The following is a 15966-nucleotide window of genomic DNA, read 5'->3' as shown; positions in this document are numbered from 1 at the left end:
TGTATGTCATCATACAGGGCAGGAAACAGAAACTGCAATCAATCAAGGTTTTGACTCCAGTGCAAATCCTAACGTTTTTTTTTTTTAGATCAGCTCTCAGATTTGCCTAAAAACATTAATTTACTGCAAGTTCTTGGCAGTTCAGTTCATCACACACACACAAAATGAGCACAGCAGGCTTATCGACAAAGACCGTCCCAGCTGAACGGTGACACAAAATTTAAGACCCCATCATGCTGCAGGGAAAATGCTGCAGTTCTAAACGAGGTCGGCTAAATCAGTTCGAGAGGAACATCTAAACTGTTAAAGCTGTGAAATGCTAAAACAGTTAGCGCTTGCATAAATGATAGGTTCTTTCCAATTCAAGCATCCCTGATAATAAAGGAGGCAAAATACAAAACTTTCTCCAGCTGCAATTAAACCCTCTTTCAAATGAAAATTAGTGCTTTAATACACTGAAAGGAGAAGTGTATAATTGCCTTCACCATTATTAAATAGCCACTAATTTTACAATACGCACCAATCGCATTAGCCGAGGTAGAAAGGAAAGGTAACTTTTTCATGGATATACAACAAGCTTACTGCTGACTTGGCAGGGTTAGCCAGAGGTTAGCTTAAATTGTTGGTGCTGGAGGTGCGAAGACTTGGTTAATGCCTTCAAAATGAAGACTCAAGTACAGACAGATAGTTTGGTGTGTGTAATTAACATAATCGGTGCGCTCACTTTTTGAATATTTCACAGCTAGCAGTGAAAATTTATTTTGTTTGTTAACTGGTCCATGTACCAGCTGTCCAAAGCTGTCTTCAACGTGTCTGATAAGATAAACAAGTAAACTATAATTCATGTTCTCAATTTTCATATAAAAAAAAAAAACAAGCAAGAAACTAAATTTTGGTCTTCAGAACAACTGGAACAGAACTGAAATCGAACAACTCTTTCGGACAGCACAAACATAAATCCAGTTATCAAACAAGCTGAAAGTGGATTTAAACAGAAGATTCATGGACTGTCTGTAAATTTGAGGCATACACTCGGAGCCGGACATGGAACTGACCTCTTTAGAGGAGCATCACCCGTCTGCTCATCAACGTAGTCCTGCTTGAGCTCCTCTGGGACATCGCTGTCGCTGTCGTAATCCTGGTACACGCTTTTCTCCAGCTCGTCTGACTCGTACTTGAGAAACGGTGAAGAGAAAGATGAGATTGAAGTCAGGGGTAAAAAAGCGGTGGACAGAGTTCAGATAAAGTGGGTAAAACAGAGAGAAGACAAGTGTTAAGACAGGCGTGAAAAAAGTCCAACTCCACGGGGAAATGGTGCCGGCGCTGTTGGTCGCAAGACACAGCAACAAAGAGTCCACAGAGATTTTGAAACAGCACAAAGTATTAACCCACTCCCCCAAGATAAAAATGGTGGAAGGCTAATAAAAACAAACTGCATTAACGCTCTGTGATTAAATTACCCACAAAGCAACAAATAAACACTTCAAATACCTCACATACTGCTGGGAGGGCACAAAATGTATTCACCTCTCACAAGAGAGTTCAGATTATACCTTACTGAAATAAGGCAATATTTTCTACATGCCGAGGGAACACAAGCATCATATATAAAGGATTACACGCTTATGAACAGCCAAACACCAAAGGCTTATACAGATATGTTGATATGTCATCATAAAGTAAAGCCAAAGGTGTGGGGGCACCTCTGAAATCTGAAAGAGAAATATTGTTTTCCATAGGAGGAGCAGATGAGTAGCCTCTGTAGCATGAGGCAATAGTTGTTATTTCCTAAAAGGGACACTACTTAAATTAAAAGCAAAGTGCTTTTAATTTATATTTAACACAAAACACCGAAAATGTATTAAGAAATTAAAAGGATTCCTATACCGGAGGCCTGGACACTAACAAACTCAAAGAAAAAAAAACAGCTACATTACATGAAACTCTTTTCTTGGGTTAATCAGTAGCCAAGTACAAGTTTATTTTCTATTGAATGGCTAACATTACTTGTCAGACAGTGTGTCAAAGCCCTGTAATGACTATGGCACGTTTTGCACGGCTGCCCTTAAACCCCTAATAAACGCTTGTTATGACCCTGGTGATGAGAGCTTAAGGGACGCTGATTATTTCTCAAATCAGTTCACCTCCTTATGAACTTGTCTGAAGTTTGACTCTATAGGCAGGCTTAATTAGGCATACTTATGTAAGTGGGTTTATCTAGCTGGTGGAAACGCACGCTCTATAATCAAATCTAGTTCTGTGTTTCAATTCTAACTTGTGACTTTTTCCAAAATGACCATATTCCTAAAAATACTGCAGTATTATAACAGATTTCAACTTTCAACAGACACGACTTATTCTTAACTTTTTTTACAAGATGGAGTGTGTTTCCTAACACCTACCCCATTGGATGCCAGCACATCCTCCGTCTCCTCTTCCTTGTGCTCCATGTGCATCTCAAAGGGGTTTCCCTCTCGCTGGTACTGCTGGAACAGGGACAGCTCCTCCTGGGCCGAGCTGCTCAAAGACGCGGCCTGCCTACTCGGGGACACCGAAGGCGAGCGACACTGACCCATAAACTTAAACTCCTGGATCGGAGAAGATGGGACACAGGGAATTGTTACTGATCAGAGTATCCTACAAAAAGTCTATGAGACTTTTAAAATGAATAAAGTTAGAGGTAATTTAAAAGAAAACAGAGCCAAGAACTCCAATTAACACGTCACTTGTACACAGTACCTTTGACCACTTGGTTTTAAGCGGCTGCATCACAACAAAAGCTAAATCACCATCTGTACAGGACGTCTGTGAGGAATTCCACTACGCACGCTTAAATCATACTGTAGTGAAGGCCAAGTAATACATTGCCTGCATAGTAAAGTGATAAAGGCATGTAAAATTCCCATGCAAGTCCATTTATTAGGAGGGTTCTTTGGTATGCTTATTTATCGTTTTGTGCGTATAAGCAAAACAGAGATGAAGGAAAAAAGATAAAGATGAAAAAATACTCGAGTTCACTGCACTCATTTTCTTTACGTTCCTTTCCATTCATCAGTGTTGCTTTGAAGTGCAATGAGCTGTACACTCAGATCGCAAAATGTTTTCTTCTACTTAATCTTGGAATTTCTTCAGCATTGTTAAATGCCACAGTGTTACCCGAGTATTCCTGCTGACCATTTCCATCCCTTTATGAACAGCGTACCCATCGTCTAATGGCTGCTTCCAGCAGGTTAACTTGCCATCTCAAATCATCTCAAACTGGTTTCCTGAATGTGACATTGAGTTCCCTGTACAGAGACGGCCTCCAGATTTTAATCCAATAGGATGTGGTGGAATAGGAGATTCAGAGATGGATGTGCAGTCCATAGGAAAGGTTGTATTTTTTAACTGTGGCTCATGAGTGTGAGAAAAACTGTCTAACATACATCCCATAAGGGACAGCAGCCGTTTGATCTTCATCTGTGTTTTATAATGAGCAGTGAACTTTACGCACCCGGTTGCACGCGCGCACACGTCACTGAGCAGATTCAGCGTTTCACATCCTCATGCAAATTTCACAGCAGTGAGTGACAGCGTGGAATAAATGAAAGCACCCTCCCTTCACCTTTTCGCCTCAGTGCTGTGTCTCTTACTCACATGGAGCTGGGCTATGTTAAAGTTAGACTTGACTGGACACAGTTCCCACGTCTCATTTTCCAGAAACATCCTCAGCTCCTCTAGTCGGGCCCTGAGGGGTTGCGAAAAGAGAAAAGGGAATGAGCACAGTGCTGAGGAAAGGTCAAGAAGAAGAAAAAGTGAAAGACACAGAAAGCATTAACATCTGTCCATTAATCACCTAATTCAACCCCATATAGTCAAGCAGCTCCCAATTTAAACACAATGACATCAATAAAGCCTGCAAAGGTCACTAATGCGAAGTGTGAAGGAAAAGTTCTGTGTGTGCTGTTTGCAACACGATTCAATGCTAACTGTGATCACAGCTCACAGCAGCCACCCCAGGTGCTCACCCGCTAGGTCAGTATCCTTCCTTCGGTGTGAAATGTCAGTGCGGTGTTCACTTCAAACACAGCAGTGCTGCTTGTTTCTTTTCTTTAAGGCGTTTAAAGTATGAAAGTAAAAAAACACAAAAGACAGTGTCGAATATTCACTGTAATACTGTACACTCGTCCACTCGACAGCTGAATTTCTTTAATTCAATCCACTGTGAATCAGAGGACATTAAAACCTTGAGACTAGTTCAATCGCTCAGCACGAAAAAAACAAAACAAAGAAAACCCCATGCGGATATCAACAATGCTGGAGTTCTAAAATATTTATTATGCCTGAACTCTGACAATGTCAGTCTGTGCTTTGCATCCAGAGGCTGACAGTACACCCCCGCTGATGACCGGGTGTGTTACCGCAGGAACCAGACGGAGAAACATAGACATACTTTGCTGGAGGGTAAATATAAAGCACGCTGAATGGCACGGTGTAAAGGTGTGTGTGTGTTTGGTCGAGTCTTCTTCGTCTCTGGGTTTCTTTGACCTCTTTCTGCTTTTTCGTTACATGTTCACACCTCCATGTCACCACCTGTAACCCAAAGCTGTACCCGATTTGTGTCACAGGACTGACGCTTATAAGAGGAATCATATTTAAGCCCGTTATCAACGATTCTTGACAGGTAACCTTAACACTGAGCAATGCAAATCACCTCAGATGCTGTGGAGCCTTCTGCGTGAAACTATACATATTTATGAATTTGGCAGGAGGTTATGCAATCAGGATGTAAATGTGCTTCCAGCTCAGTGAGTGTTGGCATGTAATTACACATCTAGCTCCGAAGAGGGTTACGCCTGGGATAGAGCATGTTGGAGGCAGCAAGTGGTTATCGCCGTGTGCAAAGGTTTCTCTCACATAACGATATCCTGCTTTCTAAGAAATGGTTACATCTACTTTCCATCATGTTTAGCTTTGAAAGACTCGACCAACATCTGCCGTAACTCTGACATAGTTCGGATAATGATCAAACAGAAGCCCCAGACGTTTCTTACCTGTGGTAGTTTTTAAAGTAGTTGACACTCTGGCGTTTGATAGACTCCTGCAGGACCTCAGACTTACTGCCACAAAACTCCTCACCCACCTGCATCAACCTGAAAGAGAAGGTTGGCGGGAAAAACTGATCACAAATCCAAAAGTGTGGCAGGAGGGAAGGAAGATAAAGTAAGGAGAGCTAGAGACAAAGACAGAGACAGAGTGGAAGTGTTAAAACAAACCTCCTGTTTGAAGAGACTGCACTAAGACAAACTGGCATTCTGCAGCCCGTGTTGGCTCGAGAGATGCAATGACCACAACAGCTTTATCGATAGCTGCAGGGATGAGATGGCTCATTTACAGTAGGTATCTTATCAGATGAAGTCTATAATGAGAGGACAAACCAGCTGCCTAATGAACCACTGAAGCCAACCTTTGAGGTTAGAGCTTTGAAATTACTTCACTTATAGCTAGGTGTGCAGAGAGATGCCACAACTGCAGGTCAGGAATATCATGATTAAGCCATTTGTTGGTTAATTTGTTTAATTTAAAAAAAACAAAACAATTGCCACTCATTACATTAGAGGCAGCTGACAAACCTAAGGTAAGTCTAACATGATAAGAGAGCACTAAGGTGCTGGGATCTCCCACTGCAGGAGTCATGGCTTCGGGTTTTCCAATATCAAAAACAGCCTTTAGCTTCAAAGCCACAGGAGGATTACTGCTGCGTGTGTGTGTGTGTGTGTGTGTGTGTGTGTGTGTGTGTGTGTGTGTGTGTGTGTGTGTGTGTGTGTGTGTGTGTGTGTGTCTGACAGCTGAGCCAGCAGAGGCTCTGACACATTGTACACATGTCTGCTCTGGTAACTCTGTAACATGCGAGTCAAGAGAGAGCGCGAGGCTAAAGAAGTGGAACCACAGAATTTTCCGTTAAAGCACCCAGTTCAAATAATATTCCCCATTTGTACTTTACAAAACATTTGATCTCGAGTATGCAAGCATATACTCATTGTAACCGGTACTGTTATTTCTATGATTAAAAAAAAAAACCTCTCAACCTTATTTTATTTTGTTGTTTTACAAGAATAAAGGTGTTTATAGAGGAGATACTGAAGAAATGATACTGGAGCAAAAATATCACACACGTTTCACTGCAGTGTTTCACATGCATTTCTATACCCGGTTAGTCCCTTAAGTAAAGAATGTGTTATTCTATTCTTAACAGTACTTCAGTCTTACTTGATAACAGTGTCTGATATGCAATGACAGCAACTCTACATATCCTAATCAGGAAGACGTGCACGTGATATTTCTTTTAACAACGTTTCTGAAAGCCACAGCAAAGAGCTTTTACAGCGATAAGAACGCTAAAACAACCCATCAGCTCACAGTAAACACTTGCAGAAACAGCATTTCTAATGCAGAACTGGCACACAGTAACTTGAGCTCTGGGTTGGTGGAATCTTTCACTTTTTGCTTTTTCTTTGGATGTTGTGCTTAGAGGTGCTGGGGTAGGTTTAGGGCAGGGTCAACGTGTAGGCACCATGTGTGTGGTTTCATGTCACTGTTGTTACCTTTCACGCAAAAAAGTCTGAAGGAGCCGCCAAACACTGCAGACCCCAGAGTTATTCTGTAGTTTTCATTATTAGTTATTTTGTGTCCACGCTGTTCGCCCGCCCAGCAGGGTGACGATTATAACCCACCAGCCTTTTACGACTGAGGGGTGAAAATCCAAAAAAGCCTCCTCAGACTGACTGAGTTAACCAATTGGACCAAAGTGAAAAAGACTAAAGCTAAACACATGTCCTGTCTATTTGATATGAACACCCACTATTTTTTCCATTACTTTCCTTTATATTCACATCCATTTATTATAATCTTTTTAAACGTTTCACAAAAAGGTTTTTCCAGATCTAGTTTTAGTTTTATGTTTCCTAACTTATAATGATCTTTGTAGTCTGCTTCGTCATTTCTGTCTCTCTCCTATGATGTGACGGGATCGTTCCTGATGAATCAATGATATATTTTTTCTGCGGAGCTAAACAAAGAACTTGCGTAACGCAAAAAATGTCACAATCGCTTGATGAGTAACTGCGATACCACTGCTAGATTTAGGAAACACCACCATTAACACATTGTAGAGCCACATCTCTGATTCTTGAGCGCTGGTTTAGCTCACTGGGAAGAGCAGGCACCCATATGCCGTATACCTGGGTTTAAATCTGACCCGCGGCCCTTTGCCACACGTCTTCTCCTCTCACGCTCTGTTTTCCTGTAACTCTTCACTGTACCCCACTGAAAAAGGCCCAAAAAAATATCCCTGATTCTTCTTAGTACACTGGGAAAAAGGGGGAGTTGGAGAAACGGGTTTGGAGAAATTACCTTTATAGTTAACAAAAAAAAGATGCCATTATTGGAAGCAAACTTAAAAAAAAGGATGAGGTGTGTGTGGGGGAGGGGGGGGGGGCGCACAAAGAGGAAGGGACAGCAATAGCAAGATAATGAGGGCCAATTATTGGATACAAGCATGAGCTGTCTGCGCTAAACCTGAGGCGTACCTGCTGATGACATCCAGTACCACTATGAAATCGTCGTATTTGAAGTTCGACATGTCTGTCCCCAGGATGTAGGCCTTCACTTTCAACTGGACATCCTGTGGAGAGAAATAATAGGGACACAATGATTTGTGGGAGGAGAACCTGTGATAAGGCAGCTCCAAGTGGATCAGAAATTAAAATAAAAAATAAAAAATGAAATACAAATTTAATGGAAGAGAAATGCTTCAGAAAAACTTTTTTTTTTTTAAACGGTGGTGCAGACTTTTCAACAAACCTGCCAGATTCGTGTCAGTCCATGCTCCAACTTCTTCTTCACATAACTGCGGTCCACGGCCAGCTCATCGGACTCGGCGGCAGCAGCATCCTCTGCAGGTAGTCAAAAAGGCATACAGTTGAATTAAAAACGAAAACACACACACACAGTGACCAATTAAAATTCTCTATTCAGATCCACCTCCTTTACCTTCTGGCTTGGCTGTCATTTCAGAGTCAAAGACTCTGCATCATTTAGCAATTTTAACACGCATTTGCACAATGAAGACTGGATCGCAATCCACTCCCAGCACAAAAAAGGTAATTATATTAAATGAAAGATTAAAATTCCACCGGTGTATTTTAATATGAAAGGGAACACGGTGGTGTCAAAAGTCCTTCATTGTCAGCTAAAGAGTGGGAGACTTTCTGTAGTGGCTGACAGTCAGCATCTGTCAAGAGTGTAGATCGTGTTACTCCCAACAGAGAGCGAAGAGTGACAGCAGCCTAGAAGCAAGGAGAACAAAGCTGGATGACAGCTTAATACAGGCCTGGATCCCTGTTCACTGTCACACCATCAGATATGCTAGTTTCTCAATTATCAGGTCAGTACCCTCTCTTTCTGTGTGCATTTTTCTTCGTCTCCCCGATCAGATAGATCAGACCACCATGTGGCAACGACACTGTAGCGTGTCGAAACGGCAGCGATGCTTCCCCTAAAGCTGAAAATTGCTTTCATTAAATTCAAGCCGCTCTCATGTTTGAAGGGAATTTTTAGGAAAGCCACGAGCAGTTAGCCTGTAAGTCAACAAACGAGCAGTTCTCGGTTTCACATTAAATTCTATTGTAACGCAAAATAAAACCAAACGATTGGGAAAACCCAGCTTTTTATTTTGTAGTTGATTTAAAGATTCACATTTTATACTGTAAATATGTAGTTTAAACACTTTCAGACTCTTGCTTAGCTTCATAGTTTCGTTCTTATACATGAGAAGAGTGGATCTGCAGATTATTTTAAAAGAAAAATCAAATATTTATCTTAATTTGGGTGGTTTCTTTTTCATCTTCTGTCTGAAATAAGCTGTTTTGAGTTTCTTTCCTCTTAAGGTAGCTTCTGCTGATTATCTGCCCCTCATCCGGAGCTTCATGCATAAGATGACCAGATAGGGGAAATCCACTCTCTTCGACATCACACAGATCCAAGAGTGAAAAACTCTTTGGGCTCACCCGGACTTTAATATACCCCGACCTTGAATTTGAAACCTTGGCTGTGTTTACTATGTTCTATTAAAACAAATAAATATATATGTTATTTACATGAATAAGTAAAAGCACAATGGTTCCTTTTCAAATAGATTACTTTTTCCTTTCATCGTCTTCCTATTGGATTAACATGGAATTTCAATTTGGGAACAGGCATGAATTATGCAGCAAGATGACTGAAAGACCCGCAGACCGAAACACAAACACATAATTTAACTCCGCTTGGCTCAAACGTCTGCTGTCAAACAGAGCATCTGTGCAGTGGCCCTGCTGTGCACGACTATAAATATCTCCTGCAATTTTTTAAATGAGAAAACTGTACGTGTACGTTATGTGCTCAGAAAAGAAAAGTATGTGGTGACGTTACAAAGCTGCGTATGAAAACAATCTGTGGCGGTGAATGTGTTTTCATATTAACGCTGGAACAAAAAGCGCGTCCATTTAAAAAGAAAAATGAAGAAAAAAGCCATACACATGAATCCGCATTAGATTTACACAGCCCACATGCTGCGTAAATCTAATTATATAAATATAATGACAAAAAAGGAAAGAAAGAGCCAGCAGGGACAGTTACATCAAGATGTTGTGAGGGGAGAATTAGGTCACTGCTGAGTGGAAAAACAGGAAAAAAGACATTAAAAAAGACAAAAAAGACATTAAAAGAAAACAGAACAAAAGAAAAAAATTGGATCCAAGACATAAAGGAAAATAAAAACAAACACAGGAACTCCTCAATGAACTGACGCTTCGATGCCTTTGAGTGTACTTTTTCTTGTTACAGAGATAAGAAGTTCAAAAAGTAAAGAATCTTTAGATCAGTGATGCCCAAAATACAACAATTCTCCAACAAGTGGTTTAGCTGAATAATGAGTCCAAAAATATATTTTAGTAAAACTACTGATGCCTGATCATTCAGAGCTTAAATCTGGAGTTTAAAATGAACATGTTTTTAAACTTGTAAAGCTAAAGAATGAAAATCCTCAAATTTAATGACCTAAAAGGTTTGTCACGTTTATTTTATGCCCAGCAATTAATGTTAGAGCATCAAACCACTAAGAAACGTGTTGTTCTTACCCCAACTACACATGAGGAAATAATTATTTCATCCCATGCTGCACCATGTCTACAGATTCAATGTCTTCCATCAACCTCTCCACTACTATTGGCAAGATCAAAGAGCTGTCAAAGGACATCAGGGACGAGATTGTACAAGGCTGGAGTGAGCTACAAGAACATCAAGCTGGGTGACAGGGTGACAACTGTTGGTGTGGTTACTCAGAAACCCAAGAAAGAATTGAAATCTCTCAGCACTCGCATCGTTCCCATAACTCAAGTCGCTGTGTTTGTAGGAAGAAAAATGCTGAGCATGACCCCAAGAACATCATCAGCACGGTCGAGCACGGAGGTGGGAACATTATGCTTCGGGGCTGTTTTTCCCTGCTAAGGGTACAGGACGACTTCAACGCGTTTTGGACGAGAACACTGACGATGGCTTGTGGATGCGTCTTCCAGCATCACAGTGACCCAAAACATACAGCCAAGGTAACAAAGGAGTGTCTAAAGAAGGCAGTGAGCTTTCGATTAAAATGAAACTATCGTAAAAATTAGAGTCTGTTTATTGCTTTGGAAGTGAGAAAACTTACAAATTCAGCAGTGGATGAGATAATTATTTTCCCCCACTGTAACTGCTTTATATCACAGACATGGTCAAACATTTCCATAGTCATCAGGATGAAAACTCCCCCTCCTGTTACCAAGGATAGATGATGTTCACTTTGGGCACCAGACCTGCAAAATGATTTAATAGACAAGGAGATGCAACTTTTATGCCAAACCGTAGATCTAATTTAAATTCCGGTCAGCAAGAATATTTTTGCACCTGCCTATCATGGATGATTATCTTCTCGTCCCACCAACTGATTGCAATCTTCACACTGAGAAATTCCCGGGGGGTTGATCTGATATGAAATGTGTGGCCTTACTCATCTACGTGTCTTGCCTCTTGGAAGTATTTTCATTACTTACCTTAACATCAGCCCATCCCTTCATTTTACCGTCACAGCCCTTACTTTCATTCTACATCCATAACATTACAATTGTGATGATAATAATAATAATAATAATAATAATAATAATAATAATAATAATAATAATAATAGCTGCTTTAAAACAAACAATCCAGTCTGGCGATTTTTAACAGATACCCATCTCTGGTTTTAATTTCAGTCATTAATTGGGATGCTGTTGTTAAACACCATCGCATCATTCACTGAAAGACAAAAGAACGCAGGCCTAGGAGACATGGTGACATGGCAACTTGACATATCGGGGTTCAATTTAATGAGCACACGGGCGGCAGTGGATGTGAGGCAGTGTGGGGGGGGGGGCGGGGACAAAAATTGGGGAAGACAAGTAGAAGAGAGGTCGTGAAAGCTAAGAGCTCTGATAAAATTGAGAGCAGGAACTGTAAGTGACTAATTCATGACACAATACTGAGATCCACAGGGTGTGTGCCAAAAAGAGTAAGTACGAAAAGAAGCACACAATCCTCCCCACCATTTTTAACACTGCAGTAATAACTAATAGTTTGAAATTAGCATCCACTTGCCTACAAAACACTAGACATTACAACAATGATTGCTTCAGAAAGAATGACACGCACCTAAATCCTGCCAAAAACATAACCACAGTTCTGATGGCCACTGGGAACAGTTGATTGGGGTTATTTTTATTTTTCCTTTAGGTGGTCATTTCACTGGAACACCACAGGAACATTCCACGTTCCAGCTGCATATCCACGGCAGATTGGTGATTCATCACTGAACATCACTTCCTTTCCATTATTCACAGCCTACAATTGCTGCTCTTTAGCCCTCTGTAGCCTTCTTTTCTTCTGTTTATTGTACGTGCTGGTTTTCATTTGGCTTCCTCTTTTCTGTCCTGATGCCCTCACTTTGTTTGCATCTTCTGTATTGAATTTCCTTCTTAAAGATTTGGATAAATCTTTCTACTGTTTCACGAAACGACTCTCTTGCTGGTGCCATGACTTGTTTCAATTAGCCACGTGTAATAGCTTGCTCAGGTCTGCAAACACTCATTTAACTACAGCTTTACATTTCTTCAGAAAGCGATTGCATGAGATTTTCCTCCGCTTCAAGTGTTTCAACAATTTTTTCCTCTACTTGATCTGGAAAACTCATTAATTTAAATGACTAAAAATAGTGACTCCATAATTTTCCCTGTAAATGTGTATAACTAAAGAATCTCGTTTGATTAACTGACAATCAGATATGACTATGTTTACTCAGTAAAAAATAAAATTAAAAGAAGAAAAGAAAAACCAAACAGGTTATAAGATGCACCCCGAAAATCTGATATCAATCTAGTACAGATAAAATCTATGGTTTTGCTTAAAGAGCAAAAGCAACTTATTCTGATAATTCACAAAACAATTTGGAACTGATAACCTTTATATTAAGTTTGACATAGTATCCTGCCCCAATTTTTCATCTTTCCACCAGTTTTCTGAGTTTCTCATATTCTGCTGCTGTTGTCACCTTAGTTCACGTCAGTGTGGTTTCCCGCTGCTAACCTGGTGAGGGTGGAGGCAAGCCTCCAACACTGACTAATAAAAACCTTAACAATTGCTTCTACAGAAGAGGAGGAAATAAATAACAGGGAAAGCAGGGAAAGCAACCCTTTGTGAATCCATAGGTGGCAAACAGTGTTTGACCTTTCGTGTCTGCGCAGGTAACAAAGTTCTTAGTGACTCACAGGTCAAACCCCTGCAGAGGCCTCGGCCCCTCTGTGTGTTTTCTTAAAAAAAATATGATGCAAATAAAAGCAGCACGTGCACAACCTTTGCATTTTTCCAAAGCGAAAGGTTTTACCATTGTAGCCTGCAAAACACAATCTAAAAGAAGCAGTGGGTGATTATTAGTGTGTCATGGAAAAAATTTTTTTTTATTTAATACTTTTGAGAAATAACACAAAATGAAAGGGAGAAAAACAGAAAGAATTACTGGCCAAAAATAGCCTGTAACGCCTGGTTAATAAATCCAAATGAATCTTAAAGGATTAAAGATGATTAAAGTGAGAGTTTAGAGCAGTCTGGACATAAAAAGTTTTTTTGGTTTTTTTTTACTAACAAATAAAACTTAATGTCTTGGCATCTATTCATAGTATCTAACCTCCCACCAGAAATTATTTTTATTTGAAACATGCAGGTGCTTAAAAAGATTTCCATGGCAATTAGATTTACCACAAACTTCACTAAGTTGCAGTGAAAAACACAACTCAGCCAATGTTTGAACGCAGAAAAAAGCTAATCAGAGCTAAGAACCGATTAATAACAAATAACACACAAATGGAAAGAATAAATATATAATTCCTGGATTTTCATTTTCTAGGTTATAAGCTGTCCTGCAGTTAAACAGATATGGTGTTATATTATAGATCACTGCCTTGCAACGTTTCACCAATGCAACAATATTAGGCATCACAGCAATGCTGTGTCATAATAGCATTGTTGTTGTGGATTACTCCATCACTCCGTTCTCTAATGTGCACCAAAAGAAGTAATCTTAGGACATTTCACACAAATTGACTCTCCCTACTTCAGTTTCTATACCAAGATGCTATTAAACATTAATGTGGTGTGAAGGCAGCTTCTGTACATTCCAACGTGCTCAATTGCTCTCCCACACAAGGAGCCACGGCTGCTCCCAGTGGCCATTGTAACTGATCAAACACGACGGGGAGTGTGCTACAGCGGCAAATCCATTGTGTTAGGTAGGGAGATGAAGGTCACCATCGCCACAAAATACTCTTTGACAAATGATAAAAGCCTATACCAGTAGCTGCCTCCACCAGTGTATGAATGTGAGAGTGAATGAATAGTGGCATTGTAAAGCGCTTTGGGTGCCTTGAAAAGCGCTATATAAATCCAATCCATTATTATTATTATTATTATTATTATACAGTAAATTACTACTCACAACCCACCCAATCCACCCACAACCCGCCCCTGCACCCCACCAGGACAAAGCCAGGGTCAAGGACACCTTTACATGGAGGTGACAGTCAATCGAATAGTGAGATGACAGATGTGCCTCAGGAAAGGGAAAATGGTACCCGTCCTTTCCACACTGAGGACGACCACATTTAATGAAGGATCCTGTGAACATAGCATGTCATCAATTATTTAGGACATCCTTTTGTGCCCTCATTCATTCACCTAATGAATGCTGTACAATATGGGGGATGAAAATAAATAGGCATGGCTAATATGACTGGTCTTCATTTACATCTTATTTTCGATAAATTCTTCAGATAATTATATTAACAGTAATCAGGTAACAGTAACTGGAAATCCAGTGTACTTTATTACTTTTATTCAACTTTTAAACCACAAATTAGGAATTGCCTTGAGAATAGAGCTTCTTTGTATTTTGCTAGATAAAAGAGCAACAGAAGCAGCAATTTGTTGAAACGTTCAAATATACAGAGACACTGCATGTAAAGTACGGCAAAAACAGAAGGTTCAAGTCATTACTTTGTGTGACCACCTTTATTCTACAACACAGCCTGAACTCTCATAGAAAAGCTTTTTTAAGTAATTTCTTTAAATAGTCTTCAGGAATAGTTTTCCGGGCTTCTTGAACAACATTCAAAGCTCTTCTTTGGATCCTGGCTGCCTTTTCTCCTTCTTTGTCAAGATGATCCTACTGTGGGACTCATGTAATGGACACAGATGAATGTATCGTAATAGATACTGGACCCCTGGGAAAAATGATTCTAAACTCATCTGTGCCTGGAAGTGTCATTTGTCCAAGTGTGCAACAATACATTGCTTTGAAGTTGGAATCTGGGGTGGCCAATCTATGACTGATAAAGTTCCCTTGGGCGCTTTCCTATTTAGGTATGCAGTATGGTTGATCCCTCACAGATGGTATTACATGGTTGATAAAAATCAAATCCACAGTGGATCAGATTTCTGTCTTCACAATTCCATCATTTTGCCTCTCAGCTGACCTCCGACGAAAATACTGACAATGATTTGAATTTGGATTTAACGCTCCATAACATTTATGTTCATTCCTGGTCTAATGAAATTTGATACCTTAACCTTTTCTCCATGTTTTCTCAGTAATTAAATGATAGTTACAATTATATTGTTACATGCATTACAAAAGGTCTTCAGTTATCTGAGGACTGGTCAATAGAACAAAAAAATAAAAAATAAAAGCATCAAAAGTGTCCTCATTAGGATTTTTGTTGGTGTGCAGGACTGCAGCCTATAGTTGTATATTATTAGCTGGTAATTATGTGACAGTGCATTTCAGGTCTTTTTACAGAATAACGACAAAGTAATGTAACAGGTGTCTTGATGCGTGCACAATCATCCAGGTGAGGAAAATCTTGAGTAATGACTCCAAAGCTGGCTGTAGATAGTTTTTTTTTGCCTCTTTTACTTTTTACTGGGATATTCGGCTAATAGCTCTCTGGGGGAAAAACACGGTGCAAAAATGCTATTTTATACCTATCAAACTGTTATCTTCAGCATTTTTTATAGATTCAACAAAGGAAGTGACAGGCTGCTATTAAAGTATATAAAATACAATTTTAATTAGGTTCTTGCTAAGTTGTCTGTTCATCCCTTGAGTTGGGTGCCTTTTTACATTTAATAATTTATAAATACAGTGTTACATGTCTTACCACAAAAAAAAATCCTTCTACAGCTTCTAAAAAGGCCTGTTTGTATTAGCACAAAGCAGAAGAAACCCAAAGTCACATATGCATCATAGTCCACCAACTCTGCATGAATCTAATCCTTACACCCGGATCACATTAATTGCATAATGTAAATCCAATAATGAGTACA

General features: G+C 39.8%; 1 protein-coding gene across 2 annotated transcripts in view; it reads right to left on the bottom strand.

Moving 5' to 3' along the window:
- Positions 1-15966, bottom strand: part of vps50 (VPS50 subunit of EARP/GARPII complex) — a 116462-nt gene that overhangs the window by 43256 nt on the left and 57240 nt on the right. For both annotated transcript variants that reach the window (XM_005728723.1, XM_005728724.1), the window contains exons 14-19: positions 7843-7934; positions 7569-7663; positions 5034-5132; positions 3637-3727; positions 2403-2588; positions 1056-1174 (exon numbers count right to left, since the gene is read on the bottom strand). In XM_005728723.1, coding sequence (XP_005728780.1) covers positions 1056-1174; positions 2403-2588; positions 3637-3727; positions 5034-5132; positions 7569-7663; positions 7843-7934 — 682 coding nt within the window. The remainder of the gene's footprint in view (positions 1-1055; positions 1175-2402; positions 2589-3636; positions 3728-5033; positions 5133-7568; positions 7664-7842; positions 7935-15966) is intronic.

This window comes from Pundamilia nyererei, unplaced genomic scaffold (genome assembly GCF_000239375.1).
Source record: "Pundamilia nyererei isolate P.nyererei 1_Seehausen unplaced genomic scaffold, PunNye1.0 scaffold00030, whole genome shotgun sequence".
NCBI classification, from domain to species: domain Eukaryota; kingdom Metazoa; phylum Chordata; class Actinopteri; order Cichliformes; family Cichlidae; genus Pundamilia; species Pundamilia nyererei.
The sequence above is the reverse complement of the archived record's forward strand: the minus strand, read 5'-3'. Positions and strand labels throughout refer to the sequence as shown.